We start from the raw sequence: 26,815 nt of genomic DNA, 5'->3' as shown, positions 1-26,815 counted from the left end.
AGACTGTCTATTTTAGAAGGAGATGAGAAGCTGACTACTTCTGATTGACTAATTGGCTTGTTTGGTAAATGGAAGAAAGGGGTAGAGGAACCACAGAAGTCTAGGTAATTTGTTTTCAGAGTCCGTGCATTTTCCATTACTTAAACACCTTTATATAAAATATTGTTGGATTGGCATTTAAATGTGAAATACACAGAATATTTATGGACTGCATTAGCAGTGACAACTTTTTTTAAAAAGTCAAAAGATGAGCCAGCAAACTCTGAGACTGAAATTATATTTATTCAATGAAAAAACAAACCGGTTTCGGCTGGTATACACCACAGCCTTCTTCAGTGTAACTAAAATAATTGAAAATAATCCTTTTATAGATGTTCTTTAATTAAGTCAAACATGTGATTGGATAATCAAAATTGTTTATTTAATCCAGGTGGGAGTAAACCTCCCAGTTTGACAATCCACTTCTTTTCTTTAGTATCCAGAATGGAATGCCATCCTGCTTTGTTAGATTTATTACCTTTTATAATGTCAATGACCATAAAACTGAACTTGGCAGATAAATGTTTGGTGGAATGTTTAAATAAAGCACTACTTGTTTTTTTGTTTCTCAAGTCACTAGTGTGTTCAGAAATTCTTAATCTAAGTGGCCGTGAAGTTTGGCCTACATAGAAGGCACCACAGCTGCATGTAGCTAAATAGATCAGCCATTCACTGCTACAATTGGCAAAAAAATTAATGTCATAAACTGTGCCGCAGTTCTTACTTGTAAATTGTTTGGACTTAAAAACTTTACTGCAATGAGTGCAATGACCACATGGATAACATCCCATGAGTACCTCACCTGTGAGTGTGGTTTGTACTTCTTGAAAGGATGTTTTGGAATGTGAATGTTTATAATGGTTAAACATTACGGAATGAAAAATAATATCTGTCTGATAGAACATTAGATAGGTTGTGATCACTCTGTAGAATATTCCAGTGTCTTTGTACACTATTAATTAACAAATTGGAATTCCTACCATAAGTAGTGACTATCCTGATAGGTTACAGCCTGTGTTGCTCATGTTGTTTATATTCCAAAAGGTCTTCTCTTTTTAGTGTATTGGCCCAATTGCTGGCATGTAGAACATGTCCTCTGTATTCCTGAAAAGTGGAATCCCTAGAACAAATGTGTCTCATTCTGATGTACTGGGAGTTGGGGATATTTCTTGTTATATGAGATGGATGGAAGCTGGATGCATGGAGGAGGGTGTTGTATTGGGGATACTTCAGTACATAAAGTGTGATCTGCTTTCCTAGAGATAGAAACATCAAGAAAAGTGATTATGTTTGAGTCAAAGCTAACCGTGAAGTGTAAACCCCATTTGTTTTCATTTAAGTATTCAATGAATTCAAACAAATATTCCACATCCGCCCTCCATACCATCCAGCAATCATCCAAATACCATCTCCATATGTCCATCCCTGTCAGGTATAAATTATTATGCATTGTAAATAAGCTGTTCCTCAAAGAAGGCCATAAAAAGGTCAGCATAAATGGGGGCAAAGGATGCCCCCATAGCCGTACCCTTAATTTGCCAATAGCAGGTGTCCTGATAGAAAAAGACATTATTAGTTAGAACATGCTCTGTCAGGCCTAACAGAAAAGTACTGAATCCTGGCTGATACAATTGTGATTTATTTAACAAGTATTCAAGGGCCTCTAGACCAGCAGCATGAGGGATGTTAGTATAAAGGGCACTAACGTCTAGAGTACACATCAACCATTCAGGTTCGAGTTGGGTGTCTGAGATGATTTTCAGAAATTCAGTGGTATCTTGTATGCGTGACCTGACCCACTTCAATAAAGGTTTCAGGTGTTTGGTAAGAAATAATGACAATGGCTCAGTAATAGAGCCTCTCCCAGGCGCAACTGGTCTCCCAGGTGGTTTAAAAGGATCCTTGTGTATTTTCGGCAAAAAATATATATACTGGCTCATGGGATCCTTGATGGTAAGCTGTTGCCTGACTTTGTCACTGATAATACTTTCATCCTTGGCTAATAATATAAATTCATCTATCTGTTTTTTAAACTTAAAGGTGGGGTCCAGGGGCATCTCAAGATAATACCGCCTGTCCTGAAGTTGTCTTTTTGCTTCCGCATTGTATTGAAGCCAATTCATTACTACTACAGCCCCACCTTTATCAGCAGTAAGAATCACAATGTCTTTGTTGTTTTGTAGTTCAAATAGTGCATCTCTTTCGATCTTTGAGAGATTGTTTCATTTGTAATTAAATCCCCCCTTGTGATAGTGTAGATCTTTGAGAACACTACTTTGAAATTGCTGTACCATGGGATTCATAGGAGGCATATACCTAGATTTATGATAAATTAATTCATTATCTACACCACGGTCAGTAGAATCTTCAAAATGCAATTTAAGGTTTACAAGTCTACAAAATGACATTACATCTTGTGCTAAAATCTTTTGGCTTTTGGATTTCATATTACTGGAGCCGTGCAATTGCCTTTCGTGCAGGGGGAATTCTTTTTATGTAACTTTTTTTAAATCAAAATTAGAAGGAGGCTAAAGAAAAATCATCCTAATACGAAGACTGGTAACATATAGTCAAAAAGAATCAGGACACACACAAAATCACCACTGTAGCTCAGCAGATAATGTAGCATTGCCTGACAAGCTAAAATAAATAGAAGCTGATACAGATCCATTAGTAGGATAGTATGAGACAGGAACACGGGCATGGGTGATTAAAGGAGGTTATATTTGCATAAAAATGAAAGCACGGAGGTCTGGGATGTGTGCCACACCTGTTTTTTGACTGTGAAATATGCTGAGAAGGATATATTAAAATTCAGAAAAATCAGGTAAGTAACAGATTACACAGTAATAATAGTAATAGCAGCAATAATATATTACAGCTGGATATTAACATACATGATGACAAATATGTTTGCAGTGCTGAGGAATATTATGAAAGCAAGAAAAAATACAAGCCTCACCTATACAGCCTACATGAGTGGGATTCAACTCAAAATCAGGAGGACAGTTACAGACATAACTGCCAGGGGTGTTAACACATGTTCCACTGATGCAGATTGTAGGACTTGCACACTCATCAATATCTGTAAGAAATGGCAGATAGTAAAACCATCTTCAGAATGACAACAAACAGATGCTAGTATAAAAACACTAATTTAAATGTTGCAGAAATAACATCTAATTTTACAAATTAAATTACTGACTTTATAAAAATACAGATCCCTGAAATATATTTTGACATTCAACTTCAAAAGTGCATTTATTAAACAACTTTATTAAGCAGAGTGACTTATTTATTTATTTTTTTTAGAGTTCCATTTCATAATTTTCTAAGTCAGACACAGAGTATACATATTCTTTTATCATTAGCAGAAAGTATACAAAATCTGTAAAGGTGCCCTCTGAATTTCAAAGAGAAAATGATAGCTTTTGTTGCATTTATCTAAAGAGTTTTACTATTCGTGCATCACAAATGCATGGAATAATCAATTTTATTAATTGTACTATTTTCTTTATACACTGGATTCATTCTTGCCATCTTTATTTAACAGCTTTATTAAATTATCACTTGTGACATAGGCAAACCATTCTTGCTATCTTTGATCCAGCAGCCAGTGTTGTTTCCCCACTCTCCTGAGAGACTGCTAAGCCTCCTCAGATAATTCTGGGACTTAAAATCACCTGTAGGTTGTACTGCTGTGAGATGTCCCAGCTATCACTCTACTGCACTGAGCACTGCCATGCAGCTCAAAAAGAAAGGTCTGGAGTGTTTCACTGGTGATAATTAGGAGTTATGTACTTACCATAAGTTGGCATCTGTGTTGTCTATTTTCATTCTTCCTCACGAATGGGTCTAGGAACCAACCCTCATATCCAACTTGGCCGGATCTACCAGACTTTGGATCTGAAACCCAAGCTCCTCCCTCTACCCACAATGCCCCATTCCATCCCCAACTCCTCAGATCGAGTTTGCTGCCTTACCCCTACAGCATTATAGAGGTAGAAAAGACACAAGGAAAGATGGAGGCTCAAACCAGGAACATGAAGATTCCTATATCATCCAAGATCTTTCTAGAAGTGGCAGGGCCAGAGGATGGCTAGGTGGGAAGGAGAGGAAAAATGAAAATGGACAACACAGATCCCATGTTATGGTAAGTACATAACTTCAAAACCTGATGTCCTTTTCATTCTTCCTCACGAATGGGTCACAGTCCCCAGCTGTGTAATGCTCAGGAGACCCTTAAGGAAGGATATGCCAGAGCACTGTCAACCCAAAGGAAGCTCTGCTTCTCGAGACAATGTCTAATTTGTAATGTGTAACAAAGGTATGAGTCTTTGACCATGTGGCTGCTACACAAATATCATCAATGGAAGTTCTAGAGGGAAAAGGCAGATGAAATAGCCATAGATTTAGTGCAGTGAGCTTTGGGAGGACGTGGCAGCTCTAGACCTTTTTGAGAATAAATCAGCAAAATGCAATCGGTGATCCATTTGGCTAGAGTAATTTTGGAAACTGTTTGACCCAAGCAATTTGGGGAAAAAGACACAAAAAGATGGTCAGACTTCCTGTACTGTTTTGTTCTGCGAAGATAAAATGTAAAAACTGGTTAAATGTTAGTCTCTGTAGCGATGTTAGGCAGAAAGGAAGAGTTGGTTGGAAGACACACCCTATCTTTATGGAAAATAATGTAAGGAGGCCTAATCGATAAGGTCTGGAGCTCAGAAATTCTTTTTGCTGAAGTGGTAGCTAACAAAAAAAGAAGTTATGTACTCACCATAACGTTCAATGTTTGTTGTGCATCTCACCCTTCATTCTTACTGGATGGGTTCGGAGCCGGACTTGGCCGAATACTGTAGCTCGAAGTCTCTAAATTGGCTCGTCGGTGAATAGGTATCTCATCTTTCAGTGGTGTAATTCCCCAGACCTTGTTTGCTGCCAGTCATAATAATGTGTCTATATTAATCATGCAACATCAGGTTTAGAAATAACAAGGAAATTCAGAGGAGCTCCTTCACTAAAAAAGAAAGATTTCTCATCTAGGTCCTCTAGGAGCCCTTGGTTGGGGGAAGGGGGGGTAGTAAGAATGAAGGGCGAGATGGACAACAAACATGGAACATTATGGTGAGCACATAACTTCTTTATGTTATGTTGTCCTATCTCGCCTTCATTCTTACTGGATGGGACAGCATCCGTAGCACCATTTTCCTGGGTGGCGCACAGGAGTACACCTTTGAGCACAGTGAAACCAAAGGAAGCCCTGTCCCTGAAGTCCAAATCAACTTTGTAATGAGTAATAAAAGTATGGGGTCTTGCCCACATAGCAGCGGCACAAATACTGTCCATTGATAATCTGGCTAGGTAAGCAGAGGATGTTGCTAATGCTCTAGTCGCGTGGACTCTAACTTTGAATGGTAAATTCCTGTTATTTGAGGCGTATATAAAGGTAATGCAATTTGAGAGCCAGTCTGAAAGTGTAACTTTTGAAAGGGCATGCCCTTTTTTGCTTCTGAAAAGGAGATGAACAATTGATCCGTTTTCCTGAAATGTTTAGTTCTATGCAAATAAAACCTAAGTTGTCTATGCACATCCAATTGGTGAAGTTTGTACTTTGCCTTATTGCTATGACTGGGAAAAAACACTGGGAGCTAACTTGATTAATTCATATTGGCTTGGGAACAAACTTTTGGCACAAAGGATGATTTAGTTCGCAGAGATTCTCATCATTTATGGAAAATCAAATATGGCGACTTGAATGATAGAGCTTGCAACTCCAAGACTCTTCTTGCAGATGTAATGGCTACTAGGAGAATAGTTTTCCAAGAGAGGAATTTGAGATCACATGATGATGAAGGCTCGAAGGGAGGTAATTTCAGGTGAGTCAGGACAAAATTCACATCCCTTGGTGAGAGACGTTCTTTTATGGGAGGTCTCAATAAACAAGTGCCTTTTAAAAATGCTTTACACAATTTGTGTGACATCAGGTTAGGAGTATATTCACCAATGTGGAAATTAGAAATTGCAGCTAGTTGGACTCTAATTGTAGCTGCGGCGGAGCCTTGCTGGAAAAGTTCTGCAAGAAATTCTAAAATTGAACTAACTGGGGCAGAAAAAGGATAAATGTTTCTTGCTTTTGCCCAGTAGGAGAACCTCTTCCATTTACTAGAAAAAGAAGTTATATACCTACCATAACGTTCCATGCTAGTTGTCTTCTTCTCGCCTTCTTTCTTGTTGGCTGGGTTCGGAGCCGATCCTCGGCTCCGACTCAGCCATCTTCAAAAGCTCGAGAGCTGCTTACTGGCTACCCCCTGTCTGTTTATAGGCCACCCCCTATCCCATGATGCCTGGCGCTAGATACCCAGATCTCGTTTGATAAGTCTAACTGCCAAAATATGAAGGAAGGAATCCCATCCTATAATATATAAAACCTACCAGTGAGGCTACTAGGCAGACAGGAACAGCCAGAGAAGACTCAGCCAGTAAAAAACCATAAGGAACTCTTCTCGATCCACTTGGATAGGGGGATGGAGGGTGGGACACAAGAAAGAAGGCGAGAAGAAGACAACTAACATGGAACGTTATGGTAGGTACATAACTTCTTTATGTTAAGTTGTCTATCTTGCCTTCATTCTTGCTAGTTGGGACAGCGTCCCTAGCACCTAAAATCCTGGGTGGCTCATCGGAACAAACTCTTCAGAACCGTGGAATCAAAATCAGCTCTGCTCCTGGAGACCACATCCACTTTATAATGTGAAATGAAAGTATGTGGGTTGGCCCACGTAGCAGCTGCACAAATAGATTCCATGGGCAACCTAGCATGAAAGGCCACAGAAGTGGCTAAAGCTCTGGTGGAATGACCTTTTGGTTTGACAGTCAACTCTTTATTCCTCAGTTGATAGATGAATGTGATGATAGTAATCAACCACCTGGATAAGGCTACTTTTGAGACTGGAAGGCCTTGTTTACTCTGAGCATAAGAGAGAAACAGTTGATCCGACTTCCTGATGTCCTTAGTTCAGTGCAAATAAAAGCGTAGTTGCCTATGAACATCTAATTGATGCAATTTATATTCTGCCCTGTTGGAGTGGTTGGGAAAAAACACAGGAAGGTCTATGGACTGATTCAAGTTATTTTCTGAAGAAACCTTAGGAAGGAAGGAAGGGTTAGTCCTGAGAGTAACCCTGTCATTGTGGAACACTAGGTACGGAGGATGGGTACAAAGACCCTTAAGTTCCAAAACTCTTCTGGCTGAAGTAATAGCTACCAGAAAGAGGGTTTTCCAAGATAAAAACTTCAAGGAACAGGATGCTGCAGGTTCGAAGGGGGGCAAAATTAGAAAAGCTAAAATCAAATTTAGATCCCACGGAGGAGGAGAATCTCTCACTGGGGGCCTGAGCAGAGTGGTCCCTTTGAGAAAGGCTTTACATAGCTTATGGGACATGATATTATTTTCCGGCAGGCCAATGTGAAAATTTGAAATTGCAGCTAACTGAACTCTAATTGTAGCGGAAGCAGAACCAGCATGAAAGAATTCCGCAAGAAATTCCAAAATATGGTGTACAGGGGCTGAAAAAGGGTCTATACTCTTGGCCTCTGCCCAGGAAGAAAAACATTTCCACTTACTAGCGTAAGTTTTTCTAGTCGTAGACTTGTGCGATGATAAGATAATTTCGCACAAAGAGGGGGAGATCTCAGGAAGCCTGGCTAATGTCGGAAGTGGAGCAACCAAGCAGTGAGCTGGAGAGATTGCAGGGATTGATGCAGCCCGCCCGACTGATGGATCAGGAGGTCTGGAACTAGGTCCAGAGTCCAAGGCTGCTCAAGAAGATGATGATGCAGGAACGGGAACCATATCTGTCAAGGCCAGTAAGGAGCAATGAGGATCATTCTGCAACCCAATGCGGTAGCTTTCTGTATTAGCTTGGGAATTAGGGGAAACGGAGGGAATGCATAAAGAAGTCCCTGAGGCCAATCGTGGACTAGAGCGTCTCTGGGGAAATGTCCGGGAATTGGAAGGAGAGAGAAGAAATTGCTGCACTTGCTGTTGAAGGGAGTGGCAAAGAGGTCGCAGCAAGGTTGACCCCATTTGCGGAAGATTTGGTCCGCAACTACCTGATTCAGAGACCACTCGTGCGGCATGAGAATTGCTCTGCTGAGCCTGTCTGCTATGACGTTGGACCTCCCAGGGATGTGCGTTGCGATCAGAAACCGTTGGGAAGAGATCACCCATTGCCAGAGCCCGAGTGCTTCTCGACAAAGGGGGTAGGACCTGGTTCTGCCCTGCTTATTGAAGTACCATACTACCAACATATTGTCCGTTTGAATTGCAATGGTCCCGGTAGGAAGAGAATCCTGAAGAGATGGCAACGCTAGAAGCACGGCCCTCATCTCCAAGACGTTTATATGCAGATGGTACTTGTGAGGTTCCCAGATGCCTTGGACTGTCCTGCCCTGATAATGCCCCCCCACCCAATCAGGGAGGCATCCGTGGTTACCGTAGCAACTGGAGGTGGTGGAACAAAAGGTCTGCCTTGAGGCACTGATGTGGAGACCATCCACCATGCAAGGTGCTTTTTGCATGCTTCTGTGATCATAATCATGTGAGACATAGGAAGCTGCTGGAAGGACCATTGTGTGAAAAGAAGCCACTGGAGAATTCTCATGTGAAAACGAGCTAGAGGAACGAGTACGATCGCTGTTGCCATGAGACCTAGAGATTGGAGCCTGGCTTGAATTCTTCTGCATGCTAATAAGACCTGCACATGTTGGCGAATCACTTGTATTCTGTCTGGTGGAAGGCTCGCCAACATGTCTTTTGTATTTAAATTTGCGCCTATCAAGGTGATAGACTGACAGGGTGACAATGCAGATTTTTCGAAATTTATTGTGATACCTAGCCTGGAGCAAGTCTGGATAGTGTAGTCTCTGGCTAGCAGAAGTTGATGCCTGGTGGAAGCAGTGTGGAGCCAGTTGTCTAGATATGGAAACACCTGGAATCCTAACCGTCTGAGATGAGCGGTAACTACTGCCATACATTTGGTGAACACCCTGGGGGCTGTGGTGAGACCAAAGGGCAGAGCTCTGAACTGATAATGACTGGCTCCCAGCCGGAAGCGGAGGAATCTTCTGGAGCGCTTGTCCATTTTGATGTGGTAATACGCATCCTGAAGATCTATAGAGCACATCCAATTGTCCTGACCCAAAAAGGGTAGAATGGACTGTAGCATGACCATCCAAAACTTGATTCTTCGAACAGACTTCTTTAGTCTGCTGAGATCCAGAATAGGTCTCCAGTTCCCTGTCTTTTTTGGTACCAAAAAGAACCTTGAGTAAGTTCCGGATCCTAGCTGGTCTGCTGGGACTTCCGAGATGACTCTCTTTCTTAGCAGTTCTGAAATTTCTTGGACTGCTTGATCCCTTAGACTGGGTGGAACATCTGGAAGGGACTTGTTTGACAGTAAGGGAGGGCGCAGAAAAGGAATTTTGTAGCCTCCAGATATAAGGGACTGTACCCACTTGTCTCGAGTTATATCTTGCCAGGCTTTTGGGTACAGTGATAATCTTCCCCCGACTGCCTCCAGACAGGAACGTGTCGGAGCCGACTGGGAGGGAGGAACATCGGTTCCAGCCGGAACCGAGACAGATGGTACAGTTTCACCCAGCGACGGCTCCGAACTGGGAGCTGAAGGTTTAGGTGTCCTAGAAGATTTCACAGGCTGAGCCACAGCTGTTGAATTTTGAGGCTTAAGTAAACCCCTCAGGATCAACTTATTTTTGTGCTCCTGCAGGACTCTTGGACTAAATGCGTGGCAAATAGAGCAAGAGTCCTGCAGGTGCACGGCACCCACACAATAAACACAAGAAGTGTGCCCATCTGTCAGAGACATCTTCTGACAGCATGAGTCACTTCTTGAATCTGGATGGCTTGGGATCCTTGGACATCCTGAAAGTAAACCAAGAAAAACACAGACACACAGAAAGTTAAAGCTATAATGAATAACTACTACTACCAAGACCATAGCTAAGTATAACTAAACTAGCTAACAGTTACTATAAACAATATTTATTTATTTATTTTTAAAAAGAGAAAGACAGAAAAGGTTGTCTTCTAACTTAAACAGAAACCTTTTGAGGTAAGGAAAGGGCTAGAAAAAGGGGGAGGGGAAACTCTCTAATTAAAACGAGTTTCTGAGATAGAAAAGGGAATTCAGATAAGAAAAACACTAAAGTACAATAGTTCTATCTAAAAAGGAATTCTACACTAAACTAACAGTTTTATGACAGAAAAAAACGAGTAATAATAAGTTTTATACGACCTGAGCCACCTGAACAACCTCGCAGCAGAAGCGGCAAACGAGATCTGGGTATCTAGCGCCAGGCATCATGGGATTGGGGGTGGCCTCAAGCCAGTAAGCAGCTCTCGAGCTTTTGAAGATGGCCGAGTTGGATCCAAGGATTGGCTCCAAACCCAACCAGCAAGAATGAAGGCGAGATAGATAACTTAACATTATAACTTCCTGGTAGAAGCCTTGTGAGAAGATACCAAAATGTGTTTTACTGCTGGTGTGAAGTCTTGAAGCCTGACTAAGTTTGGAAGTAGAGCAGCTATGCTGTCAATTGAGGGTTTGAAGAGCAGGATGAAGTGTTCCTGACATATGGGTCAGAAGGTCTGGAATTGGGTCCAGGACACATGGTTTCTCCTGTAGGTGAGGCCAAAGAAAAGGGAACCAAATCTGATGAGGCCAAAATGGAGCAATGAGGATCAGCCTGCTTCCCAAGGATTTTGCTTTCTGAATGACTTTGGATATCAGGGGAAAGGGGGGAGAGGCATACAGTAGTCCCAAGGGCCAATCATGAACAAGTGTGTCTCTCGGTGTCTCCCACGGGGAGGGTGGGGTTAAGGCAAAGCAGCTGCTGCATTTGGTATTCATGGGAGTGGCAAATACATCACAGCAAGGCTGGCCCCATTTTCGGAAAATCTCCTTCGCTATGTTTTGTTTTAGAGACCACTTGTGAGGCATTAATATCGCCCTGCTGAGTTTGTCCGCTATCATGTTGGATTTTCCTGGGATATGCAATGCTACCAGAAAACACTGGGAAGAGACTGCCTATTGCCATACTCTCAGTGCTTCTCAACAAAGGGGGTATGATCTGCTTCCTCCTTGTTTGTTTATGTACTAGACTACTGACATGTTGTTTGACTGGATCGCAATCGTTCCTAGTGGAAGAGAGTCCTGGAGTGCTTGCAATGCTAAACTCACTGCTCTCATCTCTAGAACACTGATGTGCAAACAGGCCTCGTGTTCTTGCCATGTGCCTTGGACTGTTCTTCCCAGATAATGCCCCCCACCCTATCTGGGAGGCATTTGTGGTCACCATAGCTACAGGTTGTTGTGGCATAAAAGGTCACCTGATGGTCATGTGGTCAGACCGAAGACACCATAGAAGATCTCTTTTGCATGACTCGATAATTCTGATTTGGTGAGACATGGGAAGTTCTTGTAATGGCCACTGAGCAAAGAGGAGCCATTAAAGAATTCTCATATGCGTCCTGGTTAGATGAACTAGGGTGGTCGTTGAAGCCATGGTTCCTTGGACTTTCAAAATTGTTTTTGTTTTCACCTTGTTTCTGAGCAGAATGTTGGCTATTTGTTGTCTCATAACAGAAACACTGTCGGGAGGCAGACGTGCCATAATGGAAATGGTGTCGAGATCTGAGCCTATGAATTTAATATGTTGACAGGGCAACAAGGCAGGTTTTTGTAAATTCACTGTTATCCCTAACTGAGAACAGGTTTGAAGTGTGGTGTCTCTCGCCTGCTGAAGTAAATGTGTGGTGGTGGCAGTTAGCAGCCAGTCGTCTAGATACAGAAACACCTGGAATCCTAGCCATCTCAAGTGAGCCGTGACTACTGCCATGCATTTGGTGAACACTCTGGGGGCTGTAGTGAGACCAAAGGGCAGAGCTCGAAACTGATAATGACTGACTCCAATATGGCTCTCCAGTCCCCTGTTCTTTTTGGCACTAAAAAGAATCTTGAGAAAATTCCGAATCCGATTTGGTCTGCGGGGACTTTTTGGATGACTCTTTTCCCTAGCAACTTTTGAATTTCTACAGTTGCTTGTTCCCTTTGACTGGATGGAACATCTGGGATTGTTCTAATCTGTGGGACAGGATGGCAAAAGGGAATGGAATACCCTCTAGAAATTATACTTTGTACCCACTTGTCTCTTGTGATACTTCGCCAGGCTTCTGGGTACAAAGTTAACCGCCCTTCGACTGCCTCCAGAGTTGAGCAGATGGGCCTCCTTTCAGGAGCGTTGGTAGGGTCGGCCGCAAAAGGAATCAGGGTCACTCTGGTTTTGTGGATCCCCTCTGCCTTTAGGACGATGTCTACCATTATTGCTTCCCACTCTGCCCCTGGGGAAGGGTTCACCTTGTGCATCCTGAAAAACTCCCTGGGATCTTTTGAACCACATTTTTCCACTCTTCTGACCTTTACAGTAAGGTCTCAAAGGTACGGAAAAACGTACTCTAAGAGCAGAGAGAATTTTTTCTTCCTGCTCGCATCTGGTGAGTGTATCCTTGACTTTAGATCCAAACCATCAAAAGGAGCGTTGATAAAGGTAGACTTGAAAGGCTCCGCAAAGTTACACAAGCGCATCCAGGAGAGTCTCCTCAGGAAAACTCCTGAACCTGCTGCTCTGCTCGCTCCATCCACTGCACAGGATATCAATCTCATGGAGGAGTTTACGATGGAATTTATGCGTGATAGCTGAGAGGTCACCTTTTCTGAGACCCCCCGCAGCCAATGAACCTTGAAGAGTATCTCCTAACTCCTTCAGGAGATCTCTTCATAGTCTCATAAAGTGTGTAAGGTAGTTCAGCGATCTAAGGGTAAAAGTTGCTGATGCAAAAATACACTTCCCGTATCTGTCCATCATCCGGGAGTCCTTGTTCAGTGGATGGACAGATGAGGATGTTTCAGAAAGTTCCTTCTTGGTGGCTGCTGCCACCACCATAGCATCTACAGGAACAACTTTCATGAGAAAATCATTTTCAGAAGGAGCTGATAAGAACTTATTTCACCTCTGAGGGACTGGTTCCATAGTGTCTGGTGACTTCCCATACCTTTCAACTAACCAATTCCAATAGCTCGTCAAAAAGCGGAGACACCCAGAAGGCTGAAGGTTGAGATCCAAAAGCCTTCAGGTACACTGAGTCCTCATCAGAAGGGTGAATGTTCTTCCAGCAGCCTCTCTGATTCAGGATTTCTAAGATATCTGCAAAGGAGATATCTTCAGAGGATGACTGTGGGGACCCTTCTGACTCCTCAAGGTTAGTGTCAGAGGTGATGGACTCATCAGGGGAGTCTATATGCTTCCTCTGACATGTTCTCTTTCGAGGAGCCTCCTCAGAAGAGTATTCTGGGGAGGTCTCGGAACAGTGGGATTCGCCCAATGGGGCACCCTGAGGCTCTGAATCTCTGTTGTCCTGTGGATGGGGTGGTGCCAAGACAAGCTGGTGCCTTGGAGGGAAGAATACCAGTATCCTTGTGTAGAGCTGTAGGTGGGGACAGCACACTCCTCATCAGCTGGAAGGCAAACCCCACAGGCTCCGAGGACACCTTTGGTTCAGAGGAAACAGAGAGAATCCCCGGCTCAACAGAGATCAGCTCCGAGGCTGATGTAGGAGCCGAGCTTAGGCGAGCCAAAGCTCCAAGAGGTAATCTCGGAACCGAAGAAACTTGGGTCCGAGTGTCCCCCCCCAGAGAACTTCTGCTCCTGGACACCCCGGATGGCACCGAGAGTGTCGGAGCAGGGATCAGTTCCAAAATCTCCTGGAGGGTTCCTGGAACCGAAGAGTCTACAGCAAGTGGTAACGGGCATTCCGGCTCTGAAGATCCAGCTTGGCTCGGAGGAGGAATAGTCGTGTATGTAATAGTCTTGGATGGCTCTGAAACCGGTTGGGTCAGAGACGAAAACAATTTAGCCAGCGCCGGCCACTTCAAAAGTCTGAGCACCACCCTGTCCACGTCATCGTCCAACAAGCTCCTAGAGGACCTGGAAGAGAGGGTTGGTGAGCGAGAGCTCTCCAATATGGGAGATCTCAAGGTATGAAAGAACAGTACTAGTTCAGTGGACAGTCTCCAAAAAATAGTCTCTTTCTGCTCAGAAGGCCATGGAGCCGAAGGACTTGATTTGTCTAAGTCAATGATCTCGCTCGGTTCCGAGGGCTGTTGAGCTGAGGAGATCGATGTATCTGAAGTTTTAGCCAATTTTTGAGGAGGATCCAAATAAGCCGAAGAAGAGGGAGATGGTCTTTTCATAGGCTTGTCACCTTTAGAGGAATGGGACTTACTTGAAGATGTATTCTGTAAAGCTTCATCAAAAGAAGGTTTCAGGAGTCGTTTGAGAATTAGCTTGTTCTTTCTTTCCTGTAAGACACAGGAGCTGAAAGAATGACAGAATGTACATGTCTCTTGGAGGTGAATGGCCCCCAAACAATAAACACAAATATTATGCTCATCAGTTATTGACATTTTTTGAGAACATTTCTGGAACGTTTTAAAGCCTGATCTAGGCTACACCTCTATAGAAAACTAACACACATAAAAGTTAAATATTCTATTAAAACACTATAATAACAAAGCACATCTATTGTAGAAAAGGAAAAACAAAGGAACAGCTCTGCCCTCGAAGTTAAATGGGCACTAGGCCCTCTAACTTAAACAGACCTAGTAGAGAAACAATAAGGGACACAAAAGACAAACCCTCTATGTTAAGTGGGTACTTAGCTCTCTAACTTAAATGGGCTAATATATGCAGACAAGGGAATACACACTGTAACCAGCTATTCTACAGTAATCACTAACTACACCTCTACAAAAATTGATGGGAAAAGGGAGAAATGGCCTTGCGACTAACGACGGCCAACAAGCAACAACACAGCAGCAACATTAAATTGCAGACATAAACTACAGAAGAAAAACTATCTAAATTACTAAGCTAACTAAGTATTATTACAACTCAATATAAGAAAAAATAAGAAGCTTTAAAGAAACGTAGCCACAGCCAAGAAGAGAGCATCCGAACTCGTAAAGCAACAAACGAGATCTGGGGAATTACAACACTGCATGATGGGATACCTATTCAGCCATGAGCCAAGTTAGAGACTCCGATCTAGTGTATTTGGCCGAGTCGAGGCGAGGATCGGCTCTGTACCCATCCAGTAAGAATGAAGGTGAGATAGGACAACATAACATATATCGTTTTCCAGGTAAGAAATTTCATATCACATTTGCCCGCTGCTTCAAAGGGTTTCTGAGTTAAACCTTGAAGGACCACCATCAAATCCCAAGGAGAGGAGGGATCCTTTATCAGAGGTCTAAGGTGTAAGATTCCCTTTATGAAGGCCTTGCATAATCTAGAAGACGCAAGGGATAATAATTAATTTCCAGCATGGAAGTTGGATCACACCTCTCAACTGTACCGATTTTTATAGAATGTCCAGAATTTTTACTCAGATTTTTGGTATGTTTCTCATAAAATTGTGGCTCTCTGGCAAATCATTGAGGACTGAAGTCAGAAAATAAAAGCACACATTTGAGTTTCAGACTTCATATCTTTCAGAAAATTCATGTGAATGCATAACTTGTTATTCTATCCACTTTCTAAGTTTGTAAGAGCAATATTTACGAAGTGTCCCTATTTTTCGGTCTTTGTCCCCCCTTTATTTGTGTCTTTGTCCAGATTTCTTGCTCTAACAGGTTGAGAAGTATGAGTTGGATATGGCTGCTAACTGAAGTTTAATGGTAGAAAAACCAGCTCCTTCCTTAAAAAGAGTAGTGAGAAAAAGAATGGCCGAAGTAAATGTTGAAAAGGGGTTAATATTCTGATTGGACACCCAAATAGAAAATCCTTTCCATTTGCTTATGTAGACTTTCTTGGTGGAGGCTTTCCAAGAGGCTAAGATAATGCCAGAAACTGGGGAAGCAAGGCTGGACTTTCTTGCTGTCACTGGAAGTGCAGAAACCATGTTGTCAGTTTGAGGGCATGGTGACTGGGATGCTGACTCCCTGAAGGATAAGAGATCCTGAAAGGACTCCAGTATCAATGGAGGATATTTCAAGTGAGACCAGAGGAAGGGGAACCATACCTGTCGAGGCCAGAAGGGGATATTGAGGATGACTGAGCTGTTTGTCCTGCTTGCTTTCTGTAAAAACTTCTGATATGGCAGAAGAAGGGGGTAAGCACAGAGGCGGCTGGGGTCCGATCGTGAATCAGAGCATCCTTCAGTGACTCTCCTGGAGGGGGGATCAGATCAAAGTACTTGCTGCACTTATTCTTGAGGGGAGAGGCAAACAGGTCACAGCAAGACTGGCCCCAATGGCTGAAGATCACATTCACTACTGTTTGATTGAGGGCCCATTCATGTGGAATCAGAGTGGACCTCCTGCTAGTGTGTAGGTTGTCTCCAATATGTGCACTGCAATAAGAAATCGGTCTGAAGAGATCGCCCATTCCCAGACCCTCATGGCCTCTCTGCACAATGGGTAGGAACGGGTTCCTCCTTGTTTGTTGATGTACCAGACTACTGACATGTTGCCCATATCGAGTGCAATAGTCCCTAGACAGAGAACATCCTGAAAAACTTGAAACATCAGAAGGACTGCTCTCATCACTAAGACATTGATATACAACTTGGTCTCCAAGTGGGACCAAGTGCCTTGGACCATCTTTCCCAAGAAATGTCCTCCTCAATCTAGATGGGAAGCGTCTGTGATCAATATGGCTATTGGAGGATGCAGAGAGAATGGTCTACCCAGAAAGAGTTAATTTGACTGGATCCACCAGCGAACATGATATTTGCAAACTGGAGTGAGTTTTAGGGGAAATGATAAGAGCTGGTAAACAACGGACTACTAAACCGCCAGTGTCCACTGAAGGATTCGCCTAAAGAATCTTGTTAGAGGGACTAAAAGAATGGCAGCTGACACTGACCCAAGAGATTGTAACACTAGTTTTGCTAGAGGGGACAGACTAGACAGTAAGTCCCACACCTGATTATTCAATGTAATACAATAAAAAGGTAATGACACTTGAGTTGTAGTATTCAACTGAGTATCCAATTGAGTTCCTATACATTCCAGAGTCTGTACAGGAGTCAGCTTTGATTTGGCAAGGTTTAATGTAATGCCTAGGGAATGGATAACTGAAGCAAGTAATCCCTGTCTTGTAGAAGTTGATGCCTGGTTGTGGTGGTGAGGAGCCAATCATCGGGATAGGGAAACACCAGGAATCCTTTGAGTCTTAAGTGAGCTGCTATGATTGCCATGCATTTGGTGAACACCCTGGGAGCTGTGGTGAGTCCAAAGGGCACTGCTCTAAATTGGTAGTGATTGGCTCCCAGCTGAAAGCATGGGTGTCTCCTGGAGAGCCTGCTTATTTTGAAATGATAGTACACATCCTGGAGATCTATACAGTACATCCAATCATCCTTGTGTAGAACAGGCAGGATGGACTGAATCACATCCATTCAGAACTTTGACTTCTTTACATACAGATTTAAATTACTTAGATCCAGAATTTGTCTCAGGTCCCCCTGTTTTCTTTGGCACTAAAAAGAAGCAGGAGTAAGTTTTGAATCCTATCTGTTTGGGTGGGACCTCTTGGATGACTCTTTTTTGAGCTGTGAATTCCCACTGACAGGGTGGAATGTCTGGGAGTTTCTTCCTCTGGATAGCAGGAGGAAGGGAAAAGGTATGTAGTAACCTCTGGATATGATTCTTAGCACCCATGCATTTCTTGTAATATTTGTCCAGGTGTCCAGGTGCATGGAAAATTGACCCCTGACTGCCTCCAAAGATGGAAAATTGGGCAACGCTTCAGGAGCGCTGATAGGGCCTATCAGAGAAAGAGTCTTTGAAGCTCTGGTTTTGCAGATCCCCTCTGCCTCTGGGGTGACATCTGCCATTGAAACCTCTTCCTCCTCTCCCTCTGGAAGAAGTATCCCCATGCTAGTCCTGAAAAGGTCCCTGAGATTTACAGAACCACATTTTCTTACCACCTTGCTGGTTCCTACAGAAGTTGAGGGGTAGAAAACGTGATCCCAATGGCAGACAGGATCCTTCCTTCCTGCTTGCTGTAGATGAGTGTGTCTTTCACTGATGGCCTGAACCAGGAGGCGCCATCAAAGGAGGCATTAACAAAAGACATCTTGAAGGGGTCCATAAAGTTACATAGCCTCATCCAGGCATGTCTCCTAACAGCTATGCCTGAACCGACTGCTTGTGAGGTACCCTCCACTGTATGGAAGATCAGCCTCATTGATGAACTGGCATCAGAAGAAAGAGTAGCCAGTTGAGGAGAAACTTTCTTGAGATCCTCCACTGACATGGTCTCAGTGACAGAGTTTGAAAGCTCCTTGATCAAATCTTTCTGTAAGCAAGTAAAATGGGCCAGGTAATTTAATGGCCTCATTACGAATGTGGCTGAGGCATAAATGCACTTCCCAAATCTGCCCATCGCTCTGGACTCCCTGTTCTGTGGATGGGCAGAGGAACTTTGCTCAGCTAGCAACTCCTTAGTGGCTGCTGCCACAACTATGGCATCAACGGGGACTCCCTTACTGCAATGGGATTTGACTGCCGGAAGGACTAAGAATTTATCCGGGTGCTTGAGAATGGGCTCGACAGTGTCCAGTTCCTTTGGGAAGACAAGTCACCCTTCTGTTTGAGGATTTCCAAGATGTTCTGAAAGGAGACATCATCAGGTGGTGATCGGGGGGGGGGGGTACTTCTCCCTCGTCAAAATCAGTGTCTTCTGTGAGAGACTCTACAGGGGAATCTAAGTGCCTCCTCTTACATGTTCTTTTCCGAGGAACCTCTTCCACAGGGTGTTCGGGAGAGGTGTCGGAAGGAAGGAGGAATCCCTGTGGGGGACCTGTGTGGAGGCTTCCCTCAGCTGGCTGACCCTGAAGAGTAGAGATGATGGGTTCAGACCTCAGACCTGATGAGAGGCGGAGGACAGTATCCAAGACTAGAATAGACATCTGTATATGTAAAGAAAAGACCCTTTCCACTACCTGGGAGGCTGATGAACCAGGAGAAACCTATCCCCCCTTCCTCAGAGCCAAAGCAGCCAAAGAAGGAATGCCGAGGCCAACCCAGGATCTGAGCCCTCCAAAGAGAATCATACCTGAACTCTCCAGGAGCCAGGCACCGAAGGGAAGGGAAGGATCTGACAAGGTACAAGCCAAACCAAACCCCTCAGACCTGGCACCGACCTCTCAGATCCAAGATCCACTCTGATCCGAAGGTATTGGAGCAGAATTGGTCAGGGATACTGTCGGAGTCTAGGAAGGGAGCTTCCTCAGACCCGATGCTGAACCTCTCATGGATCCTGGATCCTGAGACTCTGAAACCGGGGGTTGAATTTGAGAAAGAGATACCACCAGTTGGGCAGGTATGCTCACAGATCAGAGAGGGGATGGAGATGGCAGAACTCCCATCTGGATCTAAACCCTATGGAATCTCTGCATCATCCCCTCCATGTCTGCCTCTGTCAAACTCCATGAAGATCTGGACGAAACAATGGATGGGGGCTGGGACTGCTTCTTCAGAGTCTTGCACAACTGAGGTGACAGGACTGGAGAGACTGGCTTCAGCACAAATTCAGGAGTGTGACCTGTTCTGGTCGGATTTGTGGTTTCAGGATCTCAGAAGGTGGAAAGAACCAGAGAGCTAATAGCATGAGCTGGACCAGTCAGATCCGAAGGGTGCTGTGGATCCAAGGGTTGGCCATAAGTCTTTGAATCTGAAGGTTTCAGATCCAACAGTTTCTTCAACTTCTCAGTGGGTTCCAAAGAAGCCCTCAGAGATCTAGGAATGGGCCTTTTTCTGGGCTCTAAGCTTGGCTGCAAAACTTTAGAGGGGGCTTGAGCCCCAGAATCAGTAGGTAGAATCCCTTTCAGACTCAGTTTGTTTCTCCTATCTGAGAGCACTCCGGGATTAAATGTTGTGCAAATAGTGCAAGGTGAATCAGGTGGGCTGCTCCAAGACAATATACGCACTTCTTGTGGGCATCAGAATTGTGAATCTTATACCCACAAGAAGTGCACTTTTTGAAACCTGTTGTTTTTTCAGGTTTCTCAGGCATATCTGACTAGAAAGAATAGCAGTGACCCTGAAAAGGGGGGTTAAAACAATCACAAAAAATGTAAAACTACAGAAAGTTACACTAAACCGAACACTGCTACTGCTACCTTACTTTTTTTTTTTTTTAATGAGAAAGAACTATATATATATATATATATATATATATATATATATATATATATATATATATATATATACATATATGAAAAAATACAGAATTATAGACACTGCACAGGCCTAAGTACCAAAAACTGTACCAAAAAGTGGAAGAGAAACAACCAGAATGAAGAAAGTGTCCTAGTGCTAGCGAAAAACTGGAGGGAGGAAGGAAAGTAGTCAGAAGTTAATAATAATTAGAATCAGATAGCTATAGGCAAGAATAAGTCAAAAATAATATGCTTACTGCTTGAGTTCATATCACTCATCCTATCTCAATGGTGGAAAACAAGATGTGGGGAGTTGGGGATGGAATAGGGCATTATGGGTAGAGGAGGAACTTGAGTTTTGGATCTAAGGTCTGGTAGATGCGGCTGAGTCAGATCCGAGAATAGGATCCCAGACCTATTTGTGAGGAAGAATAAAAAGAACATTAGAACTGATGGTTGGTCACTTTGCTAGTGTGAGAGTCACCATAGCTTACTGTGAGTCACTTCACTGATGTGATATTCAACACTGCTTGCTTCAGTAAAATTAGACCATGAAAAAAAATACTTTCTGAATGAACAAAACAAAGAAACTTCATGCAGGAAGCTGTGCCCCCTTTATTCTAGCTTAATGCAACCAACCAACAGGCTGCCTGTCACAGAGAAAAGACACCTCCCCCACTGCAGTGGTCTCAGACAGCATATTGGAATAATCATACATAAACACATACGCACACACATGCACACATATTAACCAAGGAATTTATGTTGTTAAGTTGATGTCTTGGCTTAGAATACTCAAGACACACAAAGGCCTTATTAAGTTTAATATTACTAGCACCCAAAAAAGCAATTATATAATAAATGGAAATCAAAGATTGGAAAAGAAATAAAAAAAAAAAAAGAGATGATCAGTGGTGTGCTATGGGGGGACACTGGTATGCTGAGTGTTTCTACACTAAAGGAAAGGAGTCTTGCACATTTAATTTTTTTAAAGGCATTGCCTAAACAATGATAATATACATGCTTTCTTTGAAAGAAAGCATGTATATAACATCTTATTTTAAGTAAACTGAAGCTGGCCAGCCAGGTAACACTAACTTTGCACAGTGTCTCACAGAGGTTCCATTTTCTTTTACTGAGCATGCCCACAGAACGTTGCTTACTGCCAGAAGTCCATGGGAGGGAATGCTAGTTTACAACTTAGCTCTGGAAATAACATAAGTGGAGTTGAAAACAATTTGCGGTAACAGACAAACACTTACCCCCCACACAGACACACTCAGTATGCACAAGCAGTTTACTGATACCAAAATGAAACATTTCCCCCAGCGATCCCTTCAATAGTCTGACCAAGTATGTTCAAGCACCAAAATGAAGCATTTCCTTCTGTAATCCCTTTAGTAGTAGGACCAAGTATGCACAATCACCAAAAGGATTTCTCCCAGCTATCCATTTGTAGTTTAACCAAGTAGGCAAAAGCACCAAAGTGAAACACTTCCCCAAGCGATCCTTTTAACAGTGCATCCAAGTAAGTACAAGCACCAGAATGAAACATTTCCCCCAGAACACCTTCAGTAGTATTTCCAAGTATGTGCAAGCATCAAAATAAAACATTTCTCCCAGCGATCCTTTCAGTAGTATGTCCACGTCTGCAAAAGCACTTCATTGACTCTAAAATTAAATATTTCCCGCAGTGATCTGTTCAGTAGTTTGACCAAGTATGCACAAGCACCAAAATGAAACATTTCCCCACCAATCCCTTAAGTAGTATGTCCAAGTATATGCAAGCACCAAAATAAAACATTTCCCCTGAAGATTCCTTCAGTAGTTTGTCCATGCCTGCACAAACACTTCACTGACACCAAAATGAAACATTTCCCTCAGAGATCCCTTCAGAAGTTTCACAAAATATGCACAAGCACCAAAATGAAATATTTCCCTCAGCCAGCCATTCAGGAGTTTGACCAAGTTTGCAGATGCACCAAAATGAAACATTTCCCCAAGCAATTCTTTCAGTGGTTTATCCTTGTCTGCACAAGCACTTAACTGACACCAAAAAAGAAACATTTCTCCCCTACAACCCCTTCAGTAGTTTTCCATGTTTGCACAAGCACTTCACTGACACCAAAATGAAACATTTCCCACAATGACCTCTTCAGTAATTTGTCCATGTCTACACAGGCACTTCACTGACACTAAAAAAAAAAGTTATTTACTCACCATAAAGTTCCAACTGTGTTCTCCATTTTCATTCCTGCTCAACTGATGGCTCTCAGATCTGACTCGGATATGACTCAGCTGCTTCTACCAGATCCCTGGATACAAAACTCTCGAGCTCCTTCCTTTACTCATAATGCCCCGCTAACCTAACATACCTCAGATTGAGTTTGCTGCCAATAGACGTAAAGTGACAATATCTTAAAGAAATTAATAAAAGAATAAGTAAAGGAGCTGGAGCTCAAACAAGGAACAAAGGTTTCCAAGAAAAACTCTTAGGTCTTTCCAGAAGCAAAAGGAAGGGGACAGCTGGGCAGGAAGTTGAGGAAGAATAAAAATGGACAATACAGACGGAACGTTATGATGAGTACATAACTATTTTATCTGAAGTTGTCCTTTTCATTCATTCCTCAACTGATGAAACAGAGTCCTCGGCTAGTGGAACCTTAGGAGGGTCTCATTTAAGGTTATTCCAGAGTACTGCGGAGCCAAAAGCAGCTCTGTTCTTGACAACCAAATCCAATTTGTAATGAACAATAAAAGTATGAGTATTAGTCCAAGATATAACTGTACAAATGTCATTTATGGAAGTCCTTGACCAAAAAGCTGAAGAAACCGCCATAGACTTTGTGGAATAAGCTGTAAGAGGCTTAGGCAAGGATAATCCTCTTACACTGTAGACAAAGGAGATACAGTCAGTTGACCATTTGGCCAGTGTAACTTTGGACACTGGGTTGCCCAATTTGTTAGGGAAAAAGAAACAAACAACAGGTCGGTCTTTCTGAAATCCTTCATTCTATGGAAATAAAATCGGAGTTGTCTATGGACATCCAAAAGGTGTAGCATGTACTCTCCATTATTTGAAAATTTTTGGAAAGAAAATTGGGAGGTTACTGACCTACATGTTGGACTCAGAAGTTACCTTAGGCAAAAAAAGATGGTCTGGTCCACAAAGACACCCTGTTTTTGTAAAAAAACAGGTAAGGAGATTTGGAAGATAGAGCCTAGAGTTAATACACTTGTCTCGCTGATATGATAGCAACTAGAAAAATGGTTTTCCAAGACAAAAAAATTTAGATCTGACCTGGCTGATGGTTAAAAGGGAGTTTGAGTTAGGGCCTGTAGCAGAGCAATTAAATCCCAAGTAGGGGTAGGACCCTTTAGCAGAGGTCTAAGTAAAAAAAGTACCTTTAAGAAAGGCTTTGCAGAAGCTAAGGTAGTTTTATTTCCACCTAGATGGAAATTCAAAAAAGCAGCCAAATGAACCTTAATTGTGGAAAATGTAGCTCTTTCATTAAAAATCGAAGCTAAAAAATCAAGTACAGCCAGTAATGGGACAGAAAGAGGGTTTGAGTCCCTATTAAGGGCCCTGCATACAAATCTCTTCCATTTACTTTTGTAAATCTTTCTAGCAGAAGCTGTTTGAGAAGATAAATTATGAAGGGCCAGTGAGGACAGCCTGGCCTGTCTAGCAATCAATGGAATTGAAGAAACCATGCAGTCAGTCTGAGGTCTGTTATGTCTAGATGAGTCATCCCTGTTGGGTGAGACAGGAGGTCTGGAGTTGGATCCAGTATCCAGGGCAGATATACGAGGTGAGGCCAGAGGAAGGGGAAACAAATCTGATGAGGCCAAAAGGGGGCAATGAGTTTAACTGCGTTGTTTAACCAGAATGCTTCCTGTAGAAATTTGGGAATGAGAGGTAATGGTGGGTAAGCATACAGAAGACCAGATGGCCAAATGTGGACTACAACATCTCTTGGTGACTCCCCGTTGGAGGGATTAAAGCAAAGAACCTGCTGTACTTTTTGTTGAAGGAAGAAGTAAACAAGTCACAGCATGGTTGGCCCCATTGTTTGAAAATCCTCTCCGATACCTTAGCATTGAGAGACCACTCATGAGGCATCAGCATTGGCCTGTTTAGTCTGTCTGCAATCACACAGTCTTTCCCTGGAATGTACACTGCTATCAGAAAGTGACCAGAAGAGATCGCCCACTGCAACAGTCTCACTGCTTCCCGACAAAGAACTGGGTTTCTTCCTGTTTGTTGATGTACCAGACCACTGACACACTGTCTATCTGAATAGTAATTGTCCCAGAGGGAAGAACATTTGGAAAGGCCTGCAATACTAGCAGAACTGCTCTCATTTCAAGGACACTGACATGTGTCATGGCCTCTTCGGGGGACCATGTACCTTGGACTGTCCTTCCCAAGTAGTGCCCCCCAACTCAGTTGTGAGGCATCTGTGGTCACTGTGGGAGTGGGTAGGGAAAGAACAAATGGATGGCTTTAACAGAGTTTGTTTGAATTAATCCACCAAAGAAGATACCTTTTGCACGCTTGTGTGATCTTGATGGGGCAGTTAAAGGATGCTGAAAAATGGACCACTGAACTAACAGTGTCCAGAATTCGGATATGAAACCTGGCTAAAGGAACAAGGGTGATTTCAGCTGCCATGGACCCAAGGCTTGAAAAATTAGTCATGCTGGAAAAGAAGAATGTTAATGCTGTATTACTTTCCTGACCTGGGATCTCAGTGTCTGGATTCAAGCATGCAGAAAAGTGAGATTATATGACGGACTGTGTCCATACAAGCATCTATGAACTCCAGACTCTGCCTAGGTGTAAGTTGTAATTTGCTGTAATTGACTGTGATGCCTAGATGGAGATACAACTGGAGTAAGCAGTCTCTTGCCTGCAGGAGCACATACCCGATTGGGGCAATTAGGAAACACTCATCTAGGTAAGGAAACTCTCGGAATTCCTGCAGTCTCAAGTGAGCTGATACCACCAGCGTGCATTTGATGAACACCCTTGGGGCTGTGGTGAAACCAAAGGGCAGTGCTCTAAACTGATGATAAGTGATTCCCAGCCAGAAGTGCAGATATCTTCTGTAGTGCCTGTTCATTTTGATGTGATAGTACACATTTTAAAGATCAGTCAGGCATATCCAATCATCTTTTCACAGTAAAGGCAGAATGGTCTGAACCATGACTATCTGGAACCTTGAATATTTCATGAAAAAGTTTAGTTTGCTGGGACCAAGGATGAGTCTCAAGTCCCCTGTCTTCTTTTGGCACTAAAACGAATCTTGAATAGGTCCCGGATCCTCTCTTGTCTGAAGGGACATTCTGGATGAATCTTTTTTCTAGCAACTTTTCTATTTCTAAAGCTGCTGCTTCCCTCTGATTGGGTGAAACATTGGGATCCTTTGCTTTTTCATAAGAGGAATGGTATGATATAACCTCTGGGTATAATTCTCTGCACCCAGGAATCTTTTGGTATGGATAGCCAGGCTATCTGGTGCAAAGACAAATGGCCCCCAGCTGCCTCCAGAGGGCAGCAGTCGGGCCTCCTTTCAGGAGCGCTGCTAGGATTTGTCTGGGAAGGAACCCTGGAAGCCCTGGTTCTGCAGGCCACCTCTGCCTTGGGGGTGGCGTCTTCCATTTCAGACCCCCCCCCGTGCCCCTGGGAGAACTTTCCTCTCATGAGTCTTGAAAAGGACCCTGGGATTTACAAATCACATTTTTCTACCTCCCACTGATTCCTAGAGAAGGGCCTTTGAGGGGAAGAAAAACACATGCCCATGGAAGACAGGGTCTTTCCCTCTTGCATCTGGAGAGTGTGTCCTTTAATTTGGGGCCAAATATGGAAGATCCATCAAAGGAAGGATTGATGAATGAAGACTTAAAGGGCTCCACAAAATCACATAGTCACAAAAGAGATCTGGAAAGTTCTTTAGTCAAATCTCTTTGTAATCTTGTAAAATGTGCAAGATATTTCGGTGACCTCAGAGCAATGGTCACTGAAGGGAACACACGTTTACCAAATCTGTCCAAGGCCAGGGACTCCTGTTCGGGGATGGGTAGAACAGTTCTGCATGGATTTTTTTGGTGGCTGTCACCACAACCACAGCATCAGCAGGGACCCCCTTGTTCCAGTGTGCCCTGTCCTTGAGAGGAGCTAAAACTTTGTCTGGATGTTCAGGAATTGACTCCACAGTATCCGGTTCATTCCACACCATTGAAAAACAAGATCTATCAGTTTGTCAGCTGGGGGTGACACCCAAGAAGTAGCTGGATCAGATCCAAAAACCTCCAAGAACATTGATTCCTCCTGAGAAGAGGTATTGGAAAGCCAACTACCTTTCTGTTTAAAAGTTCTAGAATGTCTCCAAATGAGATGTCTTCAGGTGGGGATCTGGGGGACCCCTCACCATTTACTGAAATCAGTGTCCCAATGGATGAATAAGG

General features: G+C 43.1%; 1 protein-coding gene across 3 annotated transcripts in view; it reads right to left on the bottom strand.

The window, feature by feature from the left end:
* The window catches only part of FBN1 (fibrillin 1), a 4,097,759-nt gene that overhangs the window by 1,413,231 nt on the left and 2,657,713 nt on the right, over positions 1–26,815 (bottom strand). For all 3 annotated transcript variants that reach the window (XM_044077620.1, XM_044077621.1, XM_044077622.1), the window contains exon 37: positions 3,002–3,124. In XM_044077620.1, the coding sequence (XP_043933555.1) occupies positions 3,002–3,124 (123 nt within the window). The remainder of the gene's footprint in view (positions 1–3,001; positions 3,125–26,815) is intronic.

This window comes from Protopterus annectens, chromosome 7.part0, assembly GCF_019279795.1.
Source record: "Protopterus annectens isolate FY-2018-M chromosome 7.part0, PAN1.0, whole genome shotgun sequence".
Classification (NCBI taxonomy): domain Eukaryota; kingdom Metazoa; phylum Chordata; order Ceratodontiformes; family Protopteridae; genus Protopterus; species Protopterus annectens.
Note: the sequence above shows the minus strand (reverse complement) of the source record. Positions and strands in the feature narration are given on the sequence as shown.